The sequence below is a fragment of the Notothenia coriiceps genome, unplaced genomic scaffold (genome assembly GCF_000735185.1).
Source record: "Notothenia coriiceps isolate Sejong01 unplaced genomic scaffold, NC01 NC01_scaffold00037939, whole genome shotgun sequence".
Lineage (NCBI taxonomy): Eukaryota > Metazoa > Chordata > Actinopteri > Perciformes > Nototheniidae > Notothenia > Notothenia coriiceps.
The window spans coordinates 69,493-81,903 of NW_011370640.1; the positions used below are offsets into that span (position 1 = coordinate 69,493).

The following is a 12,411-nucleotide window of genomic DNA, read 5'->3' on the forward strand; positions in this document are numbered from 1 at the left end:
GCATACCCTCCAATCTCCTCAATAAACTCCAACATATCCAGAACTCTGCTGCCCGCCTCCTCACCCACACCCGCTCCCGAGACCACATCACTCCCATCCTCCAGAACCTCCACTGGCTCCCCGTCCGTCAAAGAATCCACTTCAAAGTCCTCCTCATTACTTACAAAGCCCTCAACAACCAGGCCCCCCCCTACCTCACAGACCTGCTGCACCACCACAACCCTTCCCGCTGCCTCCGCTCATCAGAAGCCAACCTCCTATCCATCCCCACCCGCACCAATCACCGGACCTGGGGGGATAGAGCCTTCTCCGTCGCTGCCCCCTCCCTCTGGAACTCACTCCCACAACCCATCAGAGACCGCACCGACCTCCAAAAAAACTCACCTCTTCAATCTGGCTTTTCATGTGTGATTTTTTTTTTTATTATTTGACTTTAACTTTAAGTATATATTTATTTGTTGTTCCTTTCTTCTCTTTTCTTTTCTCTTCACTATTATCTGTAAAGCGTCTTTGAGCACCTGTAAAAGCGCTAACAAATTAAATCTATTATTATTATTATTGTCTTGTTAAATAGTTTTTCTTGTTGTGGGACCGCACTTTGTACTAATTCAGTAGAATGCCCCATATAGGGGAAATAAAACATACAGCCAACCTACTGATATAGATACATAAAAGAAGACAGTATTACAAATATGTACAGTAGGCCTAACTTTTGTTTAAATATCTCTAAATAAAGCCCTTCGACCTGTAGTGGCTTTTATCACCGTAGAGAGGGGGGCGGCACCTTTTATGATGGTTCATAGTGCGCCAGTTAAAGCGTAGAAGAAGAGGAGCAGGAAGTAGAAGAAGTCCTCCTTACTACGTTACCGCGAAAAGGTCTGGTCTATACGCATTTGTATTCGCTTTTTGTCAAAGGTAAGCCCTAACTGCAAAGGCGTAACTTCTCTTGAAGGTAGTGTTACTGTGCAAAAATAAACCCAATGATTACACTTTCACAAACATGGTACTGTTATTCTGGAAAGCGTTAGCTAGCTTGCTATCATCAAGTTGGATACCAATGCTACACCGTTGACATTAGCTAAGGTTAGCTTGTTAGATGTTGGCAAAAGATGCACTCTGGTAACTTGCCTACCATAATTCAGTACATTTTACAGTGGCCGTTGTGCCCTGACTAGAAACGTTTGTTGTTCTTCTGAAAGAGGTGGTAGCTTCCTGAAAGTCGTGACAGCATGGCCGCTGCAGAGCAGTGGGATGAGCACCAGGCGTATGAGGAGCTGCTGTATTGGGACGCCCTGATCCAGGAGGGCCACCGCCTCCTTCCGCACGACTTTGATAGGTACACAAGCACGCACTGCAAGTAATGTAATATGAAGTGGTCTTAAGATAAGTTGTACCTTGATAGAGTGGCGAAGTCACGCCCATCTACTTCCGGTCCATGGGACCTTATTTCGGAAAAATAATGTATTGAAGTCAATGGAGAGAGAACACTTATCTTTCGATCCCGTTTGAATTGTGCCATGAATTACACATATGATGTTTGTCAATCTTAAAAAATAATTTCCATGTCAAAAAAGTCTCAGTTTGTCTTAAAACTGTTGAAATATAAGACTATGAAAAATACGCAACTAGAAAGACTACAAATCCCAGAGTCGCGTAAGTGATGTCACAATTGTTTTCCTCCACTAAGAGATAGATATGGCGCTTGCTAAGATAAGATAACTTTAACAAGATGCCTGTGTGCTTAGTACCAGGTTGTTATCATACCAGCAATGGGTCTTGCTCGTTCGTTCGCTTCCCGTCTGATGAAAGGACCAAGAGTGGCTGGATCAAGTTAGCTACCTAGCTATTAGCTAGCACGTTAGTTAGCATTAAGGCCTTGTCATTTTTATTAGCCTTAACATGAAGTAACATTAAGTAACCCAAATTGTTAAACAGTAAGAGTAGTAGTCATATTTTGTGAACCCTTTGAAGAGTACTGTCCCATCGGTGTGATCATTCTATAATACACAATTTAAGCCCAGGGGAGAAATGCTAACGCTACATTAGCATCTGCAATCTTTTCTACTTCACGCTATCTGCACAAATGGTTGACATTAAACATTAAAAAGACCAGGCAGTTCAGAGAGAATCAAAGGAAGGCAGGCAGCTTTGCATGACATTCTTCTGGACGTGTTTCATTGTGGTGATAGTGAGGGTTGACAAGACAGTAGTGACGGCCATCTTGGTGACGTGTGTTGTTCTGTGAGACCAGAGATGTAGTTCATTGAGCGTTTCACACAAACAAATGTGTTACTTCACAGTTTTGCGACACATTATTTAGTTTTAGACTTGCAAAATTATCTTTTAAATTGACAAACATCATATGTGTAATTCGTGGCACAATTCAAACGCGATCGAAAGATAATCATTCTCTCTCCATTGACTTCGATACATAATTTTTCCGAAATAAGGTACCATGGAGGTCCACCGGAAGGGGAGGGACTTCGCCACTCTATTGATCCTCATCGAGAAATGCTGGTGTTATAGCAGCAACAGAATGAGAGAGAGAAACACAGGTGTTGTACTACATGAGAATATACACAGGTATATTAAGAATACAAACAAATAAAATAAACATGTTTAAACTGTATGAATATAAATAAAACAAGTGACTTGACTCTGATCAGGTGAATTTACATATAAAGAGATATGTGAACATGGTTAAATAGACATTTAAATGTACATTTAACATAAAATGATCAGTACTTGTGGGTCTCTCGCCACTTTTTTGTTTTTCAGACTCTTAATAACCCTAACTCTAGGATTAATGTTTGTTATTTTGAGAAATTAAAAAGTTAATGTGGAGGAGCCAGCTACCCGCTATAAAAAAGTGTTGACAGATAACCCACAAGTACCAAATTATCCTTAGATGAAGTAAGGCAATTCAAATTGTGTAACACTATTAATGGTATTTATTTTTCATAAATACCAAACATTAAGCAACATTTATTTTTCAATAATTCAAAAACAAGATATAACTCAATAAAATAAAAATAAAAACTCAGTTTGAGGTCTAGAAACCTGCAAACAGACTCACACAGAAATGAATAATAAAACTCACATAATAGACATGATCCATTTGCTTTTGAATGTGGGCACAGTTAGAGTAGATTCACTTAATTGATCTCAAATTGGGACATTTCTGGTAAGTTTGCCACTGAGTTGATAAGAAAATGAAACATTTATTTGTTTCACGCTGAAATGACTTTTATTCTATCAATCTGTTGCATTTCATATATAATGAAATATTCAAGCACAGTGGGTAGATCAAGAATTCTAAGGGTCTTTTGCTATCTCTTCAAAGTGACAACAAAACATTCCGATTAGAATGTTACTTTATTGTTGTAGTGTCTGCTTTGGTGCTTTTCTGTCAGAGCTTCCCTCACATTTTCTTTCCCTCTTTCCAGATATGAAGATCTGCGCTACTGGTATGACAGCCTGTGCTACGAGGAGGAGCTGAGACGATACCACGATTACGTCGCAGCTATAGAGGAGATTGAACACCACCCAAGGCACCATGAGGTCCTTATTTCTCCTTCTGAATCACCCATCAAAGACTTAATAGTCCACAGGCTTTATAATTTGACTCATTTGACCTGCCTCCAAATTAAGACTGAACATCTAATGTTTTCCGGTTTCTGTTATGCTTTAAAAAGATTGCTCTTCCTCTTTCATAAAGGCTATTTCTGGTGCGTGTTTATTTCGTATAAAGTCAGGCACTTCCCAACTATTACTATTAATGTTTTTACTTCCCAACTTTATTTTTACTTCACATATTGTATACGAGTGCTTTTTCACTGGAATGCATCGAAGTAGCAATAAACTGGATAAGAAATGCAAAAACTACTTCTAATGAATACTCATATAATAAAAACAACTAAATGTATATTCGCTCTCATCTACACTATGCCGTCTTTTTTTCTCTTACCTAAACCTTACGTTTTCTGATTTCCCAATAAAGGAGGCTCCAACCCCCCGGGCTCACACAGGGCCATATGACCGCCACGTGATGGCCAAACACTCTGAAGTGTATCCTTCCCCGGAGGAGCTGGAGGCGGTGCAGACAATCGTCTCGCGGGTGGAGTGTGCCCTAAAGACTGTGTCTGACAAGATGGATATTCTGAAGGATAACACAGGAAATACAATGAGGTGAACAGCATATCCAAATGCTCTCTGGCAGTTTTCCCAATGAGTTGAAAAGTATACATACAGTACCGGTTCTTTTATTGTTTTTATATAGCTTCATATAGTGACTGTTTGTTTATTGGTTATTATATCTGGTTGAGCACCTTACTGCACTAGATACAACATTTAGGTGTATTCAGACTACATATATATGTTCACAATGCATTTATATTTAGAATATACATACATTCAGAGTTTATTCTTTTTATAAATCATATCTTAAAAATAAATGTTCTATCAACGATCCCGTAATATTATTGATAAAAAACCGACCTAATAAGGATGAATCGATAAGTATCATTATCAAAACATCTTAACTACTCCAATTTTAAAATCCCTAATTAAATGCAGATCAAAATAGACACTTTTAACCTGACAGTTTTTCCTCTTAAGAGAAATGCTTCCATTATTATTTGTATTGCTTCTCCCTCATCACAGTGCAAGTGTTGATTCACAAGAGCGTGTCCTGCGGGGGGTCATGAGGGTCGGCCTGGTGGCCAAGGGCCTCCTGCTGACCGGAGACAAGGACCTGGAGCTGGTGCTGCTCTGCTCCAACATGCCCACCGTCACTCTGCTCAATCAAGTGGCTGAGAAATTATCTGAACAGCTAGAGGTAGAACTGACTACCTACAGTCATTCTCTATAAATACATTTCACAAATTGAGGTTAAATGTGGTCCTTTCTTAGATATTAAGAGTTGTTTTTCCTTTTTTAACAGGCAAGTTCAGCTGGGACATATACAGTGAGCCAGTGTCCGGAGGATGCCAGTCTTGTTGTGACGACTACCAAGCAGTCGATCCTGACGCTCACTATCCACCTGACTTCACCTCTGGTCAGGACAAATCAAGAAACTGAAATTGCAGAAAAAAAAAATGAAGGAGAAGAAGGTACGTATGTTGGTTGAGTCTCCAGCATCAGCTTCCACAGCTGCTCTGATCTGTGTGTCCTCAGTGTGCAGACACTGTGCCGCTCCACTGACCTGTAACTGACATGGTTGTCCATCATCATCTTATTAACCCTCAGTGGAGCGGTCACAGTGACTGTCTTACACCGACGCCGGGGAACAACCAATCATTATTGGCTCTTCACCTGCTCGGGGGTCCCGTCGTCGTTTTGGGACAAACTGGTGTTTGCCAGCTCTACATTTCCTCTGTAGTCGCTGATTCATGTTGGTGATAACAATGCTACAGTTATAAAACAACTTGGTTTATTCTTGTTGAATTGTTTTCATGTTTTAAAGTGAAGGCTTTTCAAGAATAACAAGTTAAAGCGCGTATTGCATGTACTTGATCCTGAATATGTACATTTGGCACCAGCTGCAGCAAAACTGATACATTAAAATGAAAATGGCATGACGGTAATTATGTGGCTTCTATCAATATCCTTTAAATGTAGCAGGGAAAAGGTGTAAAAAAAACAGAAGCAGTCTATTTTTTCGATGCTTGTCCTGGTTAGTCGAGTTTTTATCGAGCTTCTGCGTTGATCAAGCTGTATTTACATAGTTGCCCAATGTTTCAAGAAGGTGTTAAGGGGAGGCATACAGAACCATACCGGCCTTAGTGCAGTTTTAGTCCATTGGGTCCAAATCCCAAAGTCTCTCTCCCCCCCGCCCGTAATTTTCAATCAGGATGACAATTTTTGCATGTTGGATTTAACAGCCTACTGTTTCAAGTTATTGTAATTGATCCTGACAGAAATAGGCCATGTCAGTGTTAAAAAATCACCATAATCGTATCCTGGATTATTCTTTTATGAATTCAAAATTAGGCATATCAGCAAATAACTAAATTTAATAATATAAACGCATTTTGCCTATAGTAAAGGTCCCGTGCCTCTCAGCAGGACACAGTACAGAGAATAAATACAGGGTGTGCCTTTTATTAGTTGTAGAACAGAGAACATGTCTGCAAACACAAACTCCGTAAAAACTCTCTGTAGCGACTGACAGGTGATCAAGCGATCAGAGATCACAAACGGAAGTCATTTAACGAGAAGCTTCCTTTCTTCCTCTCACTTTGCGTGGTTTAATGAGGAAGAGACACGAGTGAGGGAAACATGGATACATGTTAAGAGAAATTAGATGGACGTACGGACAGTCTTGTTTAATCTGAAGTTTTTTGACATGATTTGACCACGTGATCACACGTTCCCGCTCGTGTTGTGTTCAAGGACCCTGACAGGAAAAACAGTCAGTAGCCAGTTATATTTAATTGCTGTCTAGATTTTGTTTAAACCTTTTTAGAGTTAATTATCTACGTGTGATTATGAATTACCTCTAGGACCCCCCCCCCCTGGTGTAGAGGATGAGCTTAAACTTGCACACAGCTGGTATGGCCCTTTGTGTTTCCAATCTTTTTAATAAGGCACTTCTAGATCAGGGCCTCCATCAGTTTTGCTGCAGTTTGCAGCAAAAGACTCTAAATGCTTGTGATTTTCAATTTACTGCCTTTTAGTTTGTGAAGTTTTTAGGAACGCTGGACCTTTGACCAACTGGACACACTGTCTCAGGAGGGGGGGAGCAGCAAACCCAAGCCGAGTGGCTGAGGGAAGGGGGTGTTCAATGTAGTTAACAACATGCTATGCAATGTTTTTAATGCTACTACATTGTTTACTTCCATTTTAACACACTGTGGAAACGTGGGCCGGGAATTGTGAGATTTATTCTTGCTGGGACCAAATATTTACACCCCCTTTCCCTGCTGCTGGTTTGGGGAAAGCTGCTACTCCCTGAGCTGCGAGACAGAGCCCACCCCCTTGGTCAAACTGTACCTTTTCTTCTTACCCCACCTCGTCAATAGCTACGCGAACAGACAACGATCCGCCGGACGTTCTGGACAGGCAGAAATGCCTTACTGCCTTGGCGTCTCTCCGCCACGCCAAGTGGTTCCAGGTTTGCATTCACGTCCTTATTTGTACGTAAGGTTGAACTGTTTCTTTGAGTAGTGTCTCTTGTCTATCCATTTAGAGACGGTAACCCTTCACAAATGTTATTAACTCATAAAGAGTGATCTGTTGATCCATACCAATGACACCTTTGATTGTGTCATTGGTATTGACAACAGCATATCATTTTCTTTATCAGAAAATTAATCTTCAGACTTCAGCTCTCTCTATATTCACTTTGTGTGTTAGTACATTGAAGTCTTGTTGATTTGGAGACGGCTCAGTTGTTCCGACCTGTCTGTGCTTTGTTTTTGGGTTGTTTTGTGAAACTTCAAAACGCAGGGTTAAGGAAACATTAGCTCCTCCAATTGAACTAGCTTTTGTTTGTGTCTCCAGGCTAAAGTCAACAACCTGGGTTCTGCCATCCTCGTGGTCAGGATCATGAGGGACTTGTGTAACCGCGTTCCTACCTGGACGCCACTGTCGGGATGGGTAAGGAAACCGTGGTCGTATTTGTGCACAAATGGAGCTTGGATGTTGATAATGTTTGTGTGTGAAGTGAGGATGTTTTTTTGTTTGCCAGAAGTTAGCATCATAAGGGCTACATAGACAAAAATGATTTTTTCATTGGATTTTCGAATGTCGCGAAAGCAGAGATCTGTGGCAAACAAACGTTGGGATAAAAGGGTTAGGGTTACACATTAACACCGATTTAATTATAGTAATAGCGTATATGCAATTTCCATAAGTAAATAGCTAACTTAATGCTAATAAACGAGCTACATGACAGTCGCGTGACTTCATGTCACCATTGCGAAGCTAAAGGTGACTGATGGTCCGCGTGTATTTACTCATGTATTTTATGTAGTAGAACAAGACATGAAAAACTTGTTAAATTGTATTAACCACAGACCTTCTTTCCGCCATCTAACCAAAGCTAAAATGTTTACTAATTTCTGGGACTCATTCCCGCACCACTCTAATTTTCTCTCCTCTGATCTCCTCATAGCCTCTGGAGCTGCTAGTAGAAAAAGCTATAGGAACGTCTGAGAGAACGATGGGAGCGGGCGAGTCGCTTCGCAGGGTTTTGGAGTGCGTTGCATCTGGAATCCTCTTGGAAGGTTAACGTTTGTACTAATTGTCACACCAGCATTGATTTTTATACACTAGCATTACCATGAATATACTAATGTAGCTGTATCTGTGCATAGGAGGCCCTGGAATAAAAGATCCATGTGAGAAGGACACAGTCGACGCTGCTGCAAATCTGACTCCGCAGCAGCGGGAAGACATCACGCAGAGTGCTCAGGTAAGAGCAGGATGCTAATGCATGACTCACTCATATGTTTGGATGTAGTGGCTCACTTTGACATTCTCCATAGTTTGCCTTGAGGCTCTGTGCATTTGGACAAATGCACAAAGTGTTGGGGATGGACTTCAAACCTACAAAGCCTCGGAGAATAGGGGGAGCCGGCAAAGAAGGCACAGGTACCTATCAATCTCTTTTATTTCCTGTGTTGTTTGTCATGGAAGAGTCTGTTCTCATGCTTGTTTCTGCTGCGTCCTGCAGCCCAGATACCGCCCGCTGGACACTTCAGTCTGCCAGCTAAGAGACCCTACACACAGGTAGAGAAAACTGAAGGGGAGCCCCAACTCAACAGCAAGCAGAGGAAGTTTCTGAAGTTCCAGAAGCGCTTTCAGAGGAAATCATGTTAGTAATGAGTGTCGGCAGACCTGCTGTAATCTGAGCCTTTTTACTGTTGAATGAGCTGTTTAAATATGACTGAAATGTTCACAAACAACGCCATAACACAACATAAACTTGTACAATATTTTTTGTTTCTATTTTCGATTCTCTTTAAATTTAAATATGACTGTTCGAAAAAATCCATATTATACATGCATCCACATGTATCGAGTGGAGAGTTTATTATGTAAACTTAGCTAGATCTCTTGCCTTCTAATGTCTGTACCTAATTAATTGTAGGGGTTTCCCCGACTAAGAATGTACAAAGTCTTGCCTATTGTCGACTAATAGTCAGACTTTTAACTAATTTAATTGTTGTTTTTCTGTCATAAGTGACGTTATTAGTTGTTTGTATAGGCCGGGGTGCATGTGTGGATGCAGCAGTTTTATTCATTTTGAAAGAGAGATTGATAGAAAGACAGAACACTTTTTTGTTTTGGGCTGCTTTTGTTTTGTGGTTATAAATGTAACGGCCCTAATTCAATTCGCCCCATTGTAGCAACAGACAGAAGGAAGGCGACACAGAGAGCCTCCTGCTTCTGATTCCGACAAAGACACGTTCAAAAAATAAATATATTTAGCATTCTGGTGGTGCTATATTTCTACCCGAGTGCTCTAAATCAGGGGTCCCCAACCCCCGGGCCGCATTATAAATATATAAAAATATTTTTGGAAAGAAAATTCAATTTTTAAAAAAAAAATGTTATACCAGTCATATTATTTCATCCAAAACATAAAAAAATTAATCAAAATTGGTTAGCATAAGGTCTCAGCCTCTCGTGCGCAGATAAAGTTACAGGTGGTGCGCCAATAGGAAGTGGAGCACACAGGAGACAACCGTTTAATCGCAGACAGTTATGTTTGTGGGGGAATGACAATGCATACATTATTTGAGATATATTTCGAACTCGGACTTCATTTTAAGGACATTGCGGCCAGGGGTGTAGAGCTATTTTTTTTAATTTGTAAAGCCTCCTTCACTTCATGAAATGGCTGAAGCATCAGGAGGCAGCCTCTGAGAAGTGCAGCACCAGCGTGTACACACCGCTTCACTGTGTTCCCCACTGCAGGCTGCTACGTTTCAACCACACACACCTACACAACACACATTGAACGGACCGATTATTCCCCCTATTACTCGTCGTGTGAAGGAAATGTCCGGTCACAAAGGCGCATGGTGTGTGTGTGTGTGTATGTTCGGTGTGTTTGTGTGTGTCCAACAACGGCATTTGTTTTCAAATTACCATGAACAGTAATTTACACACATCTGGCCAACTCCATAGGTATGTGGGTGTTCCCAAAATAAGTTAGTTTAATCTTAATCTCGATGTAGTACACCAGAACGAACGCCCCGGTATGACGTTATTATGGCTGACAAACAAGCCCAGGGGTCTCACTGATATTTCAGTTATATCAATATGTGTACAGTGGTCCTAATTTGTTTTAATTGTATCCTGGTTTTAAACTTTGTTGATATGTATTGGATGCATATTGTTCTATTATTNTATTATTATTATTATTATTATTATTATTATAAATACATAATATTATTATTATTTATTACATTACAGATTTTATTTTTATACTCCTGGAAATAATTGCTGCACTTTATTCCTTATTCCTTTATTCCTTATTCCTAAGTACTTTATGTATGCTGCGTGTATTTTTGTTTTGTTTTGTTTTGATGGCACCCTTGATAGGGAGAAGCATTTATTATTATCTTATTGTACATGTATAATGACATTAAATGATTCTATTCTATTCTATTGATTTTATGTTTGCAGGAAATCATGATTATTCGCCTGTCCACTACAGTGGACGTCATGCATCACTGGCTATATTTCAACTACACTTCATACTGTTACTGCTACTGTTCTTATTGAAAATACTTAATTTGCAATATATTTTTGGGCCTTAAATATATATACTTAAGTTATTATAATGTAATTTTAAGTTTGCACATCTTTATTTATCATTTTTTCCAAATGTACAAGTTTTCAGTTTAGACTTTAACGCATACTGTCCACCTGAGTGGACATACAAAACATTTTTTTCCTAAATTTGAAAAAACTAGATTAAAAAAAACTAAGGTTAAAATCTTGTTTTTAATGCCCCAACAGCAATAAAAACACTTGGTAAAAAAATCCTGAGTGAGGCTTTCATAATTCATGCATGAAAGATTATGTTTGCTCAGATGTTTGTTTTGCTTTTTAAAAACTTTAATATGTGGTCATAGGTTGTTCACTTTTATTGTTGGTCGCCTGCTTTTATTACATTTCTGGTTTTTAAAGCTAATTAGTAATTTAAATGGATTATACTTTTAAAGTAATCCACCTATCCCTGCTCAGGACCATAGGACAGAGCAAACAGGAAACAAAAGCAACCAATGTAGTGGTTGGTCCCAGGCTTCAGGATCAACCTCTCTGCCACGTCCCTTACAAGAGCACAGAAGAGGACGTTACAGAGCTACTGCCAACATGAGACAAGTTCATTGCTACTCAGCAGCAAGTGTAACATTCAAGTGTACAAAAGTACAGACTATTTCATTGTGACAACATAGGCGCAAAGACAATGTACATTAATTAAGATGGTAAAAAACATTTCTTATCAGTTATAGTTCCATTGTGCTGACCGTAAAAGTGTCTTTGCCTTGAACTCTTAAAACATTGAATTTATTCCTGCTGCACACTGAGCCACAACACTCAGAAAGCTAAGAAGGAATCATTGCCTCATGTTGGTACTTGCTGAGTGTGCATATGTTTTAATGCAGTTACAATTAGAGCTGTGAGTAAAACTGTAAAACTGTCATATTACATTACTTTCTATTGTGTCCATCTGCAAATGTTTAACTTTCAATATTTGATGTGTACAGTTTTTTTTACAGCAATGATGCGTAAGCTAAACTATACATTTGAAATGTAATTTGTGTACCTGATATAAAAAAGCAAGATTCGAAGCACCAGAGCAAAGTATGTGTGTGTCAGTTTTTAAAAATCTGAAGTAAATAAGTTATTGTTTCACATATGTTGTCAGTATTGTTACCACTAAACACGAAACTCTACATAGTGTTCTACATGAGACCAATTATCATCATTTCAAACTGAAGCCCCGCCCCCAGGAGCGGGTCTTTGAGAGTGACGTCTGTGAGCTGTGATTATCTGGATTTCTTCTCAGCTGTTCCGTTTGAATAGGCTACTACTGCGTATCAAGTTGTTTGGCTATGTCAATGTACTCATTATGTACGTCTTTCGCCCAAACACTAAACAAAGTGTAGAACACATACGTGTAATTATGCTATGTCAGGGGTGTCAAACTCAAGGCCCGGGGGCCAAATCCGGCCCGCCACTTCATTTGATGTGGCCCACAAGTTGAGTTTGACACCCCTGACATAGCATAATTACACGTATGTGTTCTACACNATTGATTATAGGTCCGGGTCCCTATAGGTCGGCGTCTGGATCCGGATCCGGACCGCGGTCCGCCTGTTACTGAACTATGATAGGCTACATGGTTTTGTAGTAGGCTGCATTTGTTGCATTATTGACCTCAATCGGCCT

At 39.8% G+C, this 12,411-nt stretch overlaps 1 protein-coding gene across 3 annotated transcripts in view; it reads left to right on the forward strand.

Moving 5' to 3' along the window:
- Positions 1-806: 806 nt before the first annotated feature.
- Positions 807-12,411, forward strand: part of LOC104967897 (interleukin enhancer-binding factor 3-like) — a 17,354-nt gene continuing 5,749 nt past the window's right edge. For all 3 annotated transcript variants that reach the window (XM_010797432.1, XM_010797433.1, XM_010797434.1), the window contains exons 1-12: positions 807-915; positions 1,200-1,336; positions 3,447-3,561; positions 4,001-4,188; positions 4,663-4,837; positions 4,943-5,111; positions 7,023-7,114; positions 7,504-7,599; positions 8,117-8,228; positions 8,319-8,416; positions 8,490-8,595; positions 8,678-8,818. In XM_010797432.1, the coding sequence (XP_010795734.1) occupies positions 1,230-1,336; positions 3,447-3,561; positions 4,001-4,188; positions 4,663-4,837; positions 4,943-5,111; positions 7,023-7,114; positions 7,504-7,599; positions 8,117-8,228; positions 8,319-8,416; positions 8,490-8,595; positions 8,678-8,818 (1,399 nt within the window). In that variant the 5' untranslated portion in view covers positions 807-915; positions 1,200-1,229. The remainder of the gene's footprint in view (positions 916-1,199; positions 1,337-3,446; positions 3,562-4,000; positions 4,189-4,662; positions 4,838-4,942; positions 5,112-7,022; positions 7,115-7,503; positions 7,600-8,116; positions 8,229-8,318; positions 8,417-8,489; positions 8,596-8,677; positions 8,819-12,411) is intronic.